This window comes from Falco rusticolus, chromosome 6 (assembly GCF_015220075.1).
Source record: "Falco rusticolus isolate bFalRus1 chromosome 6, bFalRus1.pri, whole genome shotgun sequence".
NCBI classification, from domain to species: domain Eukaryota; kingdom Metazoa; phylum Chordata; class Aves; order Falconiformes; family Falconidae; genus Falco; species Falco rusticolus.
The window spans coordinates 34,868,721-34,884,323 of record NC_051192.1 but is presented as its reverse complement, the minus strand read 5'-3'; the positions used below and the strand labels follow the sequence as shown (position 1 = coordinate 34,884,323).

General features: G+C 37.3%; 1 protein-coding gene across 2 annotated transcripts in view; it reads right to left on the bottom strand.

Annotated features, from left to right (window-relative positions):
* The window catches only part of LAMA2 (laminin subunit alpha 2), a 377,228-nt gene that overhangs the window by 136,012 nt on the left and 225,613 nt on the right, over positions 1–15,603 (bottom strand). For both annotated transcript variants that reach the window (XM_037392615.1, XM_037392616.1), the window contains exons 17-19: positions 14,878–15,005; positions 9,400–9,486; positions 3,147–3,358 (exon numbers count right to left, since the gene is read on the bottom strand). In XM_037392615.1, coding sequence (XP_037248512.1) covers positions 3,147–3,358; positions 9,400–9,486; positions 14,878–15,005 — 427 coding nt within the window. The remainder of the gene's footprint in view (positions 1–3,146; positions 3,359–9,399; positions 9,487–14,877; positions 15,006–15,603) is intronic.

Here is a 15,603-nt window from a genome sequence, read left to right as displayed (position 1 = left end):
GTCTGTTCATGGCATTATTTCTCAAATGTTTGCAAAGATGTCTCATGTATTGGAATAAGTAACAAAAATATGCTGGGTTCTCCTATCAGTCTGGTAACACTGTCAGAGGTTTTTATTTCTTTCTGTTTTGCAATATATTTTAAAAATGTAAAGATTTAAAAACACTTTTGCTGTAATTAACAGCACTTCTCATTTCCTTTTACTTTCATTTTTTAACACTAACTGAATCCATGACTTACCTCTTTCATCCTGTATACAGCCCTCTCCTTCACTATAACATTCATGTTTTAAAACTGCCAACACTCCAAACTGTACACAGTGATGAGTATCACATATATGTTTTGAGTATCTTTCTAATTAAAATGGTGAGCAGTGAAAGATGATGCAAAAGCTCAGATTCAACAAAACCCAATTCCCAATACAAACTGAGTATTTAACCAACCTTTCTATACAGACCTCAAAAAAAGTATCAGACTTATTTGAATTGTTTTGCTTATCAGGCATATGATACCACAAGAATCAAAAAGATAATTTAGACTGATTTTATAGACAGATGAGTGTCCTATTTATGTTGTCTAGTACCAAAGACAGCATACCATGTACCCTTAACTCAGCCACGGATGACTGAGTGCAATGCAGTGGTAAGGCAGAATTTGGAGACTTTGATTGTTTTTCTTGGCTCTGGCAGTACATACACACAGAAGAAACATACAGTCAGGGCTATTCATCTAATAAACTGTTACTCAATCTGATAAATTGCATTAGTCTCACCTAAAGCCTTCCCATTCACCCAACTCTACTAGGAAAATTTGCTATTGTCCAAACCTCCAAATGCTTGCTATAATGCAATACAGCCTTGTCAGAGAAATTTGTCTTACTTTCTCCCAAAATTACACTGGTCATTCTCTCTAGATTTGTATAAATATTTATGAGTATGTATTTATAATCAGCCTACATACTTATTCTCCTCCAACAGTAGTACCTATGCACGGGCACATAGGCACACTTGAATATTTGCTTTAATTCATCTCTTGTCATTTAGCTCTATTACCATCAGCACAACCTCCAGGTATTTGCTTCAGCACACTGTGCTGTTTCACACCAGAAAACAACCTACTAGAATCAAATCAAATAAGCTTAGAACATTCTCTCATTGTTCTTAGATTTATGATTTTGTACAGATACACCAAGAAATTGAGAGATGCTATAGTGATATGAAGTTGTACTGTTATTTGAAACGGTTAATGCACACGACAGCAGCAGCGTACTGAGAAAGAACAAGACATTTCAAACAGTAATTTGAAAGCAAAATTCATGCTTTGCAATACTCTTGGATTTGGCTTTTTAATAAGAAATGAAATTGAAAACAACAAAGTAAAGGCACAGTCCCTCTGATATTGTAGCTGCAGGGCAAACTTCATGGAAGACTGCAAAGGAAATAAAAAGTCATATGCAAAAAAGAAAACCCACATGAAAGAGAGTAGATTAATACAAGGTAACTGAGCACAAGGCTATGCATACATTAGGGGGCTCTTCTTGTCAGTGATACTAACAACAAAAGCAAAGCTTGTAATTGTACATTAAATATGTATTTATTTTTAATACTTTTTTTTTAATTGTATGTTTTCTGAACTCTCCTCATACTACATTTCTTTCTCATGCAGCTGCCACTACTGTAGAAATGTTCAAAGCAACAGTCCTATAGATGCCTCAGGAATGGTGACAAGCTACTGGAAGCTATGATTTTTGAAATACACCTCTTTTTAAATCACATTACACACTTAACACCCTAACTTATATGATAGCATCCATCATGAACTGTTAATTCGTGCAGAGAATATATGCGATTGTCCAACTTTTATTCAGCTTTGTATAAAGTTAGTACAGAAAGCACTTACCCAGGTATACATCTTCATGGTTATCTGTGACTTTACATATTTCGGTGTTTATTAGCCTTAGCTGAGAAACCTGGTGATGCTCTGCATGTCACTGGCTCCCATGCAGTTCAACAGAACTTAGTATCCTCATTGTCAAACTGCAAATCACTAATAGAGCAAATCCTGGAAATGGATGTTAGCGGCTCAGACTATCATGCTTTCAACACATACTACAGAAGTGGTCCCTGTGTTCCTGCACACACAGCAGTAAGACCATGGCCCAACTCTTTTACTTGCATAATTTCACTCCGATATAACACCTTTGTACTCAATGGAGTTGTTCTGAGCTTATTCCAATGAATCAAAAAGGATTACATCCTTGCGACAATGAAAGAAAATGCTCTGCTCTTTCAGGACAGAAACCTGCTATATTCCATTCCTCAAAATGGGGTGGAAGGGTATGTGAAGAATGTTTTTAAACTAAAAGCACTTGTTCTGCCTAATAGCTGTATTCTGAATCATGCCAGCAATGGCCCAGAGAGTGCCACTGCCTCCTACAGAAGCAAAAGCTCCTGTTCCTACCAAATCTTCCATCTGCTCAATAATTTTTTGCATCACTATGAGGAAGTATGAACTGGGCTGATATGTAAACAACATGCCACCACCAGGCTGAGAAGTGGTAGCTTGCTGTATGCCAGCTACCATCCTCCAGAGCACCTTAGAAAATTTGTCAGATTTTAGACTCTGCTTTGCAGGAGAATCTGGCCCTGTAGAGAGCAGCAGCTTCCAATACTTACTGAGGCCATATAGGTGGAAAGGAGGTCACAAGTGCTGCCAGAGTTGGATCCTACAGTAGCTGAAACCTCACTCCCTCCTTTCAGCACCAATTGCACTAGTTAATGAGATTTCTCTGGATGGCTTATAGTGGTTTTAGTGAACTAAGTTTCCATCTATTTGTATTTATTTTTGTAGATCTGACATTTAGTATAACATTTTGCATCCATGCAATGTTCCACACTCCCAAGTTTTTTTTCCATGATTGCTTCATTACTGCTTCAACTGCAATAGGAAGTATTTTAATAGGTTCCTCTTTCTATTTAGTTCGATGCCTCCTTTTCCAGATGCAAACGCAAATAAAACATTGTTATTATTAGAGGTGTAAGTATACCGTATCATTCTCCTGCTCACAGAGAGGCACAGTCTTCCTCTCAGGAAAACGGTTATAGAGTTGAACAATAATGTCAGTAGCAGTAAAAGTTCATGACTTACGTTGACAGTTCCTTGCATCAAGAGCATCGCCAAAATATCCATCAGCACACCTCTCACAATATTGGCCTGTTGTACCAGGCTTACATATCAGGCAAGCACCAGACAAGCTGTCACAGCTGCCAGGAATGGAGAAGTCAAGGTTGTCATTACACTGGCATGGCTGGCACGATCCCCCTGGTATTAGAGGTTGTCCAAAATAGCCTTCTGCACACCTAAGGTAAAAGACATCACCAGTCAGAACCCTTAAATAATCCTCTTATTAGAAATAATTAATTTTGTTGCCTCACTCATCACCAAAAATTATTTGATCTTATTTCCAGTGTTTCTTAGGCATCTTTTTTTTCTCTCCCTTCTTCTAATAACACTGTAGGTACAGTACCAGCTGAAATCCTGCCAGTTCTGCTAGTAATTAGATTTCAGTGGGAGAAAAATCTTGTCACTGGCACTGAAGACAAGACATCGCATGGTAAGAAATCTGTCTGTTGGCACATAAAAGGAATTCTGGTCAGTGTTAGATAGGCTTTGTGTTTCAGCACATCATGTCTAGATGTTCTGTACTCATTTACCAGCAAGCCTGATGATTTTTTTCCCTCTGCCTTAAAAACTTGTTTGGTTTAGAAAAGCAGGTTTAAAAAGTAATACAGAAATAAATTTATTTACCTAACAAGAACCTCCCTGATCTACTGAAGTCAGATTTGTTCAATTAATGGATTGATAACTCTGTGTATAGGCAGGAAACAAAAAGATTGTTCATTATCACAGGAACTATGTTGGTGTGTACTATACCTTTCATATTTAAACAGAGATGTTTAAAAATATCACCTTATTTTCCACCTTGCCCATGAGCAATTTCCTGTGAGTACCATGTAAAACAGGTTAGTGAATCTGACCTAACATGAGTGTATATTTAAAGCATATTTCTACTCATCTCACAGCCGATTTCCTATTTATATTCTGGTCTGCTTTTCATTTCCATTACATTTGCTCACACTTCACAGTAAGAGCAACTTGTAGATAGTGAAGAAAAAGAAAAATTGCCCACTTCCAGCTAATGAAGTTATTCATGTGCATCTCAGATTAATTCCAATTAGTGTAAAGAAAACAGAAAGTACATCAAGCACATGGCATAAATTAATGTTTCCTAGTACTTCAGGTTTGAATGCAGTTCTAATGTACATAGACTTCCTATCTACTTTGTAATAGTACTGGATGGTATGGTTGAGCAAGGATTTTGCATACCATCCTAGTACAGGAATGCGGAGCTCCACTATGCTTTCACTCTTGTCCCTTTATGCTTGTCAAATTAATCCTTTTCCTTGCATCCAGAATCTCATGAAACATCCAACTGGATCCTAAATGAAGCCATCTAAACATTCATTAAGTATTAATCAATATCATTAACAAAGATTATAAAAATGGAAACAGACTAGGGAGGAAATTAGAGTCGGACCTAAATGAACAGTATTTTGTAGTAAGATATTACACAAAGCAGGTGTTTTTCCAGTCTCTGAAAACACCCACAACGCAGATCACAGACGAGTAACACATAAGTAGTCCAGTGGTTTGGAACCATGTAAGCACGCAAGAACATCACTAAAATTTTCACAATCTAGCTCACTGTGCTTTACTCTTCTAGCACAGCCATCTCTCACAAATAACTCCTCATAGCAACAGGACATCAAAACCTTGTCATTAGAATAATTCAGGCATTTTATTTTCAAAACTTGTCATGAACATAGCCATATACTTTACCTCCTTGTATGCCCTGCAAAGAAATGGATATTTTTTCCTTGGATGGAGGATATCTCAGCAACCACAAAAGACTGATTTTTAACTTACTTTCTCCAAAATAAATTGGTTTTTTTTCAGTGATGATCTCTCAGTTACAGGGCCAGGGATGTCTCTTAATACACATAACAATTAATAGGCATTCTTTGGCTTTGATAAAACATGACTTGATAATTTATGCAGTTATTTTATTTTACCTAAAACAAATGATGTCTGAAGTTCACCCCTCCTCTTTGCTGAGATCTTTCTCACATATTAGTGGCGTATTTGTCATTGATCTGTACCTTCTGGTACTACTAATCTATTTGGCTTCACTTTAATGCATATTCATTTTCCTCTTTCACTTTCATTTAGGTGTTAGTTATGTATCTGACAGCATTCAGAGAAACTTACCAAGTGGTTCACAGAAAAAATGCTCGAAAGATTTGTGAGAAATACACTACTAATCATTTCCTTCTATTAACAGCAGGAGACCGTGATAACTCTTTGCATTCTCATCAGTTTAGACTTTGCTAATTACAATTAGCAAAACTCACTACCATCACATAGCTGTGTTCTACTTATATACATATATAATCTCAAATCCAGATTCAAGAGGATCCTGAAAAAAGGGGTAAACCAGTTAAGCTTAAGAGAAAACTGTGTGCATGTATCTATGCGTGAATTCTTAACACTTTTTCTCCTGCTTCTCAAGTTGCAGGGGAAGATTTAAAAATCCACTTTCACCAGTTCCATTTTTATTCCCTTAAGGACAGTTCTGCTTCAGCTACTCTTCTCAGATTCGAAGTATTACATATATGGCAAGGTTCATATTAAAAAAATAATAATAATACATGTGGCATGGAAAATTACATTTATGTATCACAGAAAATCCATATCTAAATAAATGGCTGCTAAGTACAACAGAACAGCTGTTATTAAAATATTAAAAAACTGGAGTAACAGCAGCGAAGAAAGATTGTTTCCATATTTTTCTTTCTTCCTCTACACCCACCTTTACATTCAAATGCAGGTGTATCTGTTAGTGACACTGTTTTTATTTGTCATAACTAGTGCCAAACACAGGGCTACTATGTAAATATACTTGTAGGTATGCGTACTGGGTCTGGCTGGGATGGAGTTAATTTTCTTCATAGCAGTCTATATGGTGCTGCGTATATACACAAATATGCACAAAAACACAGGCTTATTTTATACATTTCTTTTTATTTACTAGAAAAAAAGCCCTTGAGACAGATTTAATTTAGCCTTCAGATCTGAACACTTTACAGTCTGGAAATACTGTTTTTGCAGTTGCTTTGAAACTTACATGTATAAAGCCCTGTGGAGAAACGGCTTGTGAACATGCAGTTGAAAATCTTAATTCAGGTGCACAACAGAGATGTTATTGTATGACCAACCACAAATCTTGCATTTTTTAATGTCAGAGTGCCTACCTTTGCAAGCTGTAAACAACCCTGCATATTTGTTGTAACAAATCTCCTGAATGCTTGACCCTTTTCCCATCAGCACTGCAGTACAGACTTGTACTTCTGGCACCACTGGAAGAACTGTATTAGCTAGAAGAAGCAGCAGGTTGAAGCCAAGGGACTCGCTAGACCTGAAGAACTGGGAGCGGAGGGAAGGAAGGACCATGACCCAGCCCACACTTCTCACTTAAGTTACAGTGACCTCTCATCTCTCCTTTTAGGGAGAAAAGGTCACTGAAACCATACTCATAAATTAAGGAGTGCTACAGGAGAAGCTAAATGCTCACCCATTTTCCTTCTTTTTCCCAAAACTGTGTGCTATTGTCTCTAACGAGACTGTGTAGTTGGAAAATGTGTGTCATCATCCTGTAAAGGTGCTGGGCTAAAAGAACAACTTTTTGACATTCCCACACATCCTTTCTATGAAGTTAGGAGACTGTCTGTCCTACCTCATACCCCTTGGGAAAGCGAGCAGTGAGCAAAAGAACATCAGTCTAACTTGCGGGGGAAAAGGATAAAACGAGGAAGCTCTGCTTTCTTTACAATTATAGATATGTGGTAACTCCCAACACAGTTTATATCTGTAATTATTTTGATGATGTTATGAGCTGGACTCCTCAGAACATTGAGCAATTTTGGTAACATTTTTCTGAAGCGTTCAAGTGAGAGAAGTAGCAATTTTTTTTTTAAATTTTACAACTCAGATGTATGTGTGTGTGTATATATATATGTACAGTACTGTATATGCTGACTTCATGATACTTGGTATGTCATGATAATTTAGGACTGTTCAGCAAACGAATCACGTGGCTCAAATCACATGTCACTTTGCAGTTGCTAGAATGAATGAGAATTTCATGTAAACTCTTTTAGCAATTATACAATCATTGTTAATAGCAAAAGGCAACATGCTTTCTCCTGTTTATTATTATTGACAACTGCAGGCATTTCCAAGCAACCTGTTACAATTAAAAGCAAATAGTTTTACAAGCACTGGAATTAACGGCCTAATTTCCAATGGATTTGTATCTCATGGTTACGAGGCTAAGGGCTGATTATTTGCTGCTGGATGTTGCTGTTCAGCAGGGACTAATCCCTCAGGCTACAGCAGCACTTTTTCCTTGCCCTGTGAAAGTTTTCTTATGGGCAGAACATTTAATAATCTCTCTCATTCTCTCTCTCTCATGTATTCTCTGCTGTTTAATCAGGTGTGAGTTCACACAGTATCCTCCCCCTTAGCTATGAGACGTCCTGATTTATTAACTTCTATTCAGCTACTTCTTTTCATGAAACCTTCAGGAACAATTATTATCTTTGAGACCTCCCACCCTTCTGTCAAATTTGGTTGAAATTGACCTACAAGTTCAATTTCTTGCAGGCAGCCAGCCAGAATGCACAAAAAGATGGGCAACTATCCTCATTTCCTTAGGAAAGCTGGCTAAATTCAAGCCTGCCACTTATTCAGATTCTGTCCTACTGCATCTACAGCCTGTGCTCCACTCAGAAACAGCACTTGTTGCTAATGGAGAGCTGTCAATGACCCGCATTGACAAACTGCCACCAAAGTGCTCTTGATGTGATTTATTCCTGCCGTCATTAACTTCACAGCCCACTAGCTGAAAGAAGGTGATGACTTCTAAGACAGACAGGAAAAGACAGGCAGAAATAGCACGCAGCAGGAGCGGACTCAGTGATGATGGGTGGAAACAGATGACAGCCTGCACTCTCACTGTAGGACAGATATAGCACAAGCAGGGGATTAAAAGGAAGTAGTCGTAAACGTAAATTGGAAAGACAGGACTAGGGGGCAATTCACGGCGTATGGTCAGGATCCTGCTTTTCTGGTTGGTTCTTCCCCTTGGTTCATTCCTACTTTTCCTCATCCCGCCCAAATACTGTAAATCTTCATTCAGAAGCCTTATCTCTTTTCAGGGTTTACGTTGGAAAACGGTGCAAGCAGTTCATGGAAGTGCCAAATGGCCAAAGCCTACTAAGAAACAGAAGCACTATGTTTTCATGCCCCATAACTCTTAGCCAGGTGTTAAGACTGTTATCTGGCTCCCCAAGGCCTCCTTAAAAAGGGGTCATTTGCAGGGTCACAGAGGACTGGGATCACAGAGCCAAAGACAACGCTGATTCATTGCGACTCCAAACAACTAGCAGAGCTCCCCTGGCACACTAACGCACTTGCTAGTTGTTCCATCTAGTGTGAAATCCCAAGGGACCAAAGGCGGTGCAGACACAGTATGATATCCCTTGCCTATGCAATCTCACCTCCTGTGGAAGGGGGTTCCTAGGAGCTTAGCACCAGCACTCACACTAGCCTTCTGTTTCATTTAAATTATCCATGTGATCCTTTCAGATAACAGATATAAGAAGGGGAGGAGAACATTCTCTCTCATACAACAGGTCACTCAGACCTGTCACAGCCAAAGACAGACTAGACATTTTTTTTCTGTTCTATAGGTAGTAATAAGTGTAGGAAATATATATTGAGCTCTTCTATAAATTTGACAAAGCAGAAATTACCTTTCTGTCATTAAGCCGCTTGTTTTACTTGCTAAAATAAGACGGAAATGGGAAACTAGAAGCAACAAAAACCTATTCTTATAAAAATAATTATATCACAAATAACTATTAGAAGAGCTGTATTTTCACTGCATATTAACTTCTCTGAAAAGAGGGCTCAGGTCTTATTGCATATTGATTCACCAGCTCTAACCTTCAAATGACAAAAGAGGAAAAAATATAAAAACCCGAAGAAGCTAGAAAAATCTGTTTAAAAAGGGCCTCTTACTTCTCAGTAATGCTTCTTGGAAGCTTTAAGCACAAGAAATATACAAATTCATGGACACAGTATCAGAGGAAGGTGCAAGAATTGTTCAGCAAGTTTCAGAACACAGAATGGGGACGGGGAAGTAATAAAAAGAAACAGTTCCATGTGATCAATATTTTGTTTCAGATCTCATACGGTTAAAAGCATGGTGCTTGCTTACCTTTCACAGCGTGGTCCCACATACCCAACGGGGCATTCATCACATATTAATCCACGACTTTGGTCAAAGTGGCACGTCGGGCTAAAGCTGTGTTGTTGATATTGGGTAAGAAGAGGGACAAGGAAGAAACATAAAGAAAAGATGGTTAGCAGCATAGCTCTCTTCTCCCTTCAGAGATGGTTAATTTGCAAAACAGTGCCCAAGAAAAGTGACTCTGGTCTAGGACACGGGGCTTAAGTTTAACTCCAGCACATTGAATTTGGAATGACTCTGCTATTTCTGTGACACTGAATATAAAGTAACGGATGGCAGCATCCCAATAGCCTGTTATTACGGGACTTGAGCCTGCCACTGAGTGTCTGGATACCATTAAAAAGGCAGGAATGTACAGCTGTTTGTTGTGCCCCTGAGGGGCCTGGCAAAAACAATCTATGCCATAACATGGCCTCTATATAAATCTTTCTGAAGGACAACTGATTTGAAAGCTCAGTTAACTTTGTGTGTAATTGGCTGGGAGAGGAACCCAATGAATAAGAAAGAGGAGGGGCAAAAAAGGGAAATATCTGGTGCAGCTTCCCAGAGAGTGCATTTGGGTAAACTGAGTGCCAGCGACCTCAAGCAACAGGCCAGACTGGTGCACTGAAGTTTAAGAATAGCTTGCAGAGTAGAAAGCTTTACCTCTTTGCTATGTTCTACTTATTTTTAGCTGTTGGTTGGTTTGTTTGTTTTTTTTTTTAAATAAATAAGGATACTGTAGGCATTTGCAAGCTCCACCTCTTGACATCTATGTTTAATTCTGAACTGTACTCCTTCACTGTTTAACATTTTGCTTTCTTTAATCTTTCTCCCTTAACATAATTCTGTGAGGAAACCTCCTGACACTTCAAGAGACACTGCACAGAAGAAAAGGCAGCCTGTTCTATCATTCTGGAATGACTATTAGAGACAGAGACATAAAAGCACCTTTATAAGGCCTCATCTGAATAATGGTAATCAATTCTGGTCAATCAAATAGAAAAATAGAAAAGGGGAAAAAAGAAAAAGACTGGGAGCAGGTGCATAGCAGGGTCACTACGCACAACAGGACAACAAAGCGCCTATCTGAAAGAAGACACTAAACTTATGTTTTGTATCCTAGGAAAACAGAAGTTAAGGAATATAATCACTCTAACAAAGACATCAGAAGTAAGGTATATTCAAGCTAAAAGTTGATGCTACAATATTAAAAAATAGGCATAATATGACCTCAGATAAATTAAAATAAGAGATACAGTGAAAGTTTCTGGAAAATAACAGGCCCACAGAAGACAGAAAAGCTAATAAGGATCAAGTAACATGATTACCTGCTGGTGACTGGACCCTACTTGTCAGGAGTCATCCATCCTGTGACCTGACCTCAGTTAGTCTTTAATGTTTCTGTTACAGGTGATTTCCATTTATAAATACAGTCAGGTGCAGTAAATATAGACAGGTATTGGGATTTTCCTCTTTCCCATAAAGATTACATTCATGCTATTTTGCAATGTCATTCAATTAACAATAGATTCACAAATGTACGAAGGAGCCAGTTGAAGAAACAATAACTGTTCATTCTATTTTTAAATAGCAATGAAAGCAATTTTCAACTGAGGCACACATTATCACTGAATCTAATCAGCAGCACCTGACTTATTGCAAATAAGATCCTGCTTGTCAGTCCCAGCCTCACTCTTTTGAGAGTTATGTGGGAAGCTTTGTGGAGATGCTATCACAGCTCATTATAGCATTGAACAAGATTGACTGTGCACAGTTCCATCAAGAGCTCTGAGGTCAACTTCATAAACTTTAAAGATGATGATAATAATAATAATAACGAAGTATGTATTATTACTAAGCAATAATAATCAATAGTAGAATTTCCATGTTTTAAGGGTTATGCTCAGCCCTAGCATCCTTTGATTCCTTCTCTGACTTAATAGTTAGTCCACATCTTAACACTAAACATTAATATACTGAGAAATTCTGCATATTATAAAGGAAATACATGATAGTAGGGTGAGAAAAGAAGAGTTTATCTTCCTGGTTATTTAGAATCTCCTTACTCACTAGTGATAAATACTAATGAACAGTGTGCATTGTTCTGTCAAAACAAGCTTCAAAAAAATCTTAGTCGCTCTTGATTCCATCACCACTTTTCAGCTTTTACATAAGGTAGCAATGTTATTACCAATCAGGATATGGCACAAGTACGGGTATATATGTGATAGGTCTATGTTGGGAGACAGGGCTTCCTTAAGGCTTACAAGTATGTTATAGAAAACACCTCTTAGGAGAAAGTTTGTGATTTTACTTAATTCTCGAACAAAATATTAAAATTGTGAGAAAAACAGAAATTCCTAGTTCATATGCTACAAGCCTAATTATGACCTTCCCAGGCTCAGCAAGATATCTTCTCTCTCTCATTTCCAGTGATAAAACATTCCTGTCAGGGTCTTCATTACCCATATTAAATTTATCATCACTTCAAGAGAAAAGCAGTAATTATCCCAGACATTTACATTTAGCAGAAAGAATTATGTATAGTGTGTCTGATAATTTCCATGGGAAAAAAGAAGTTTATTTGAAGTTCCTTAAAGACTAAGAATGTTAGAACAGTTTGTAAGGGTGATGTGTTAATGAGATAAGCTGAAGAAGTCAAGCATGCATTACATATGCCATTTATAATACAGGTATGGATGTCATTTGCATCATGCGAGTACAAATATGAAGATATATGCAAGAAGAGGAAAATATAACCCAGGATCTAGAAAATAAGCTTAGACAATTTTAGTTTCCTGTTTTGGCCAAGTGTTCTTTTCTGACATAGCAAGTCACTTAATGCTGTTGTATTTCAGAAGGCAGTTTTATGGTTGGCTCCAATGATTGTATATCGAAACTGCTGCGATTAGGGAACAGGAGAAGGAATGAGCAGCAGTTAAATCAGCTTAGGATACCACCTTCACCACCTGATTTCTAAAATGGATAGAACAGTTCTCCACCTTATGTGGCATTGCAAAGAGGAAGACTCAGGTACTGTGAGTGATGGGAAGCATTATAAACACCATAAATAAATACGACACTGCCATAAAAGACAAAAGTAATTTCTTAATAAAAACATATCTCAAAGGTTCATTACATGGACAATATTCTCTATGCACCAGGAACTTCGTATGAAGCTTAGAGACCTTCAGATGCCCTGTCACGCCACATTAGGAATTAAATGCTACAGGAATTGCGATCCATATACAGCTACTGATAATAGTTTGTACATAAATCAGTCACTTGTTAGGTTATTCAGAAATAACTTGATACATACTACACCTGTACAGTGACATGAGATTGGTAAAATTTTTTTATTCATGAGAAGGAATCTGAATTGTTTACAGATATTATCCCTAGCATACCAAACTCACTGCCAGCTAAGAAAGAAAGAAACCCAAGTATTTTTACAGCCTTCAGGTAACACATTAAATCTTTAACAACCTCTTTTTTTCTCCTTATAAGCAAATTTTATAATTGGTCTAGAACTGTAAAGTCATGTGAGCTTAAACCTTACAATGAGTTCTACAAAGCTTGAGGATGTTGTTCACAGTTGTGCTTTTGCCCATTTTAGAAACAGGAAGCTATGGCACAATTCTAATGCAGGGTTAAACTTTGTAGGATTCAGGACTCCTACAGTTTCACAGTTCAAAAATACTTATATTCTGTTTGTTTTGTACCTCTGTTTTTCAAGAAAACTAAATATTAAAGAGGGGATTCTCTTGTTCAACATCAAAAAAAGAAAAGTAAAGCAGCCAGAACTCTGATGAATACATAATAGAGGTCTCCAGGCATTTTGCCAATAAAATCTAAATTTAATCTATTTGACTTGGTTTGTTGCACATCTGCACAAGATATAAATGTGATAGTGTTTTCCCTGCTTTGTCAGTACAGTGTTCTCAAACAAAAGAAAGATAATTAATTAACTATGCAAGGAAATACTAAGTACACAAAAGCAATGAGGACATCAGAGGAACCATGCCTGAACAGCAGACGTAATAAAGCCATGTATATCTAATAAAACCATCTAAAGAGCTGTGCTAACAGGAATGCAGGCTTCTATTCTACGGTCCCCTAGAATTTCTGCTGATGAGTGCTTAGATTATTCCTGCACTGATCAGTGGAATTTTAGTAAGACACAATGCCACTGTAGGCAACAGCATTAGCCTGAGCTACTTGAGAGCAAAATCTTGTTCATCTGTGCCTTATGGTTGCCACACAGCCATTTAGATGCTGTTCTCTTATTTACTTGCATCTTGCAGAGGTCCCTCTCTGTGCAGGTGGTAGCCACGCATTTTGCCCTGTAAACTTTAAGAAGTACTCTTTATACTCTTAAATATTAAAGTGCATTTCATTGACAGAATCCAACTTCTGTTTTGGGAAAAATGTGGTGAGACAGAAGATGCAGGGCTGAATGGAGGGGGAAAAAAATATTCACTCCAGTGGATTTATCAGCCTCTATAGCCACTTAAAACTTTTAAACTGTGTGAAGAGTTCGGGATGGGGCAACTCCTGTGCACGGATTATAATCTTCCAGTACAAACCCACAATCCTGAAGTGCTTACATTGACTAACAGTGATTCTTTTCAGATGGGTGCCACATCCAATTGGTGACTGGAATTTGGGCAAGCATAAGTTACTACTGCAAACATGTCAGACACATACTCAACAGTTCCTGATCTGCCTGAATAATTACTGTACGTGTTGCACCACAGTAGCTTTTCTGTGTAATCTGGACATGTGCTACTTGCACCAGGGCTCCTTTTCTCTGAAGACATACTGGATGTCATAGACCAAATGTGCTAAAACAAATGGACACACATGATTTCTGTTTTAAAGTATGCACAAGAAAACTAACCAGACAAGAATCAGAACAGTTTTCTTCAACTACACCATATTAAATGATTTTGGTATTGTTCATTTTCCAGGTACTGGTTGGGACAAAACCAATGAAGAATTTACAAGCCACTTAGTCTATTATATTATAGGTAGCAAATAATACATACAAGTGGGTTGACTGGAAGAAAAGGAAAATTAAAAGCAAAAGAAATCACTATTTTATCTAATTAACAAAAATAAATTTAAAATTCAATTATTAAAAAACCCCACACATAGAATCTGGAAATTCAGCTTTAAAACTAGAAAAACCTACTCTTAAAGGACAGAAAACCAAACATTAGCTATCGATTCAAATAGCATTCATCCAAATTCTGTGCTGGTCTTTCTAGCCTAGCCTCATTCAGTTTTTGCCTTGATCTTTGTCTCTCTGTACAATTGTAAAAAGAGAATAAAAGCTTATATTGTAGAATATATTTTGATTAAAATACAAAGAATCTCAAGCGTACGTGCAAAAGCATAAAATAAAAAGTTAGGCAATTCACTGAGTGAAAAAACGTAATATGCAATAAATATATATCTTACTTATTAGAAGGTATATTTAGGGGGCAAGCACACAACTGACAGTCTTCAGCTGTCCCTTTAGTAGGATTACCGTAGAAGCCAGGAAGACATCTATCACAATATGAACCACCTGTGTTGTGTTTGCAGTCCTAAACAGAAGACAAAAAGTACAAACTCATAATTAGAGAACTTATATATGGCAAGTCCTTGAAAGTCATTCACCTAGCCCATTTTCTCAACAGGACTATAAGAGGTCTGCAGTTCTAATTTTCTGCTGCTGGTTAAGAAACAGTTCTAGAGATTAGCTATCTTAATCAGTTCTTTGTATGTGCCAGGTACTTGTGTTCTTTTGGATAATTTTTCTTTATGTAACACAAAAAGAATATTTAACTGCAGAACTTTACCTTATCTTTACTTAATGGGGTATGTTTTGATCTGCTTTAGACTATTTAGACAATGGGCTAGATCAAATCTAGAATCTGTTTCACCCAAGCTACTGCTTAGGAACTCTTGAGGGTTTGTGTAGGTATTTCCAAACTTACGTTTTAATTTCAAATATTTTTAAGAACACTTGAAAATTGTTTTCTCATTTTAATGTAATGCATATGGTACTGACTGGTATTTAACAGCCTCACATCTGAAAGACATAATGTATCCTCAATAAATGGCACTATTCTAAGGAACACCGATTTCTTCTTCATGACTTTCCAGGACTGAAATTATTTGTATGACCTTTTTTTTGCAAGT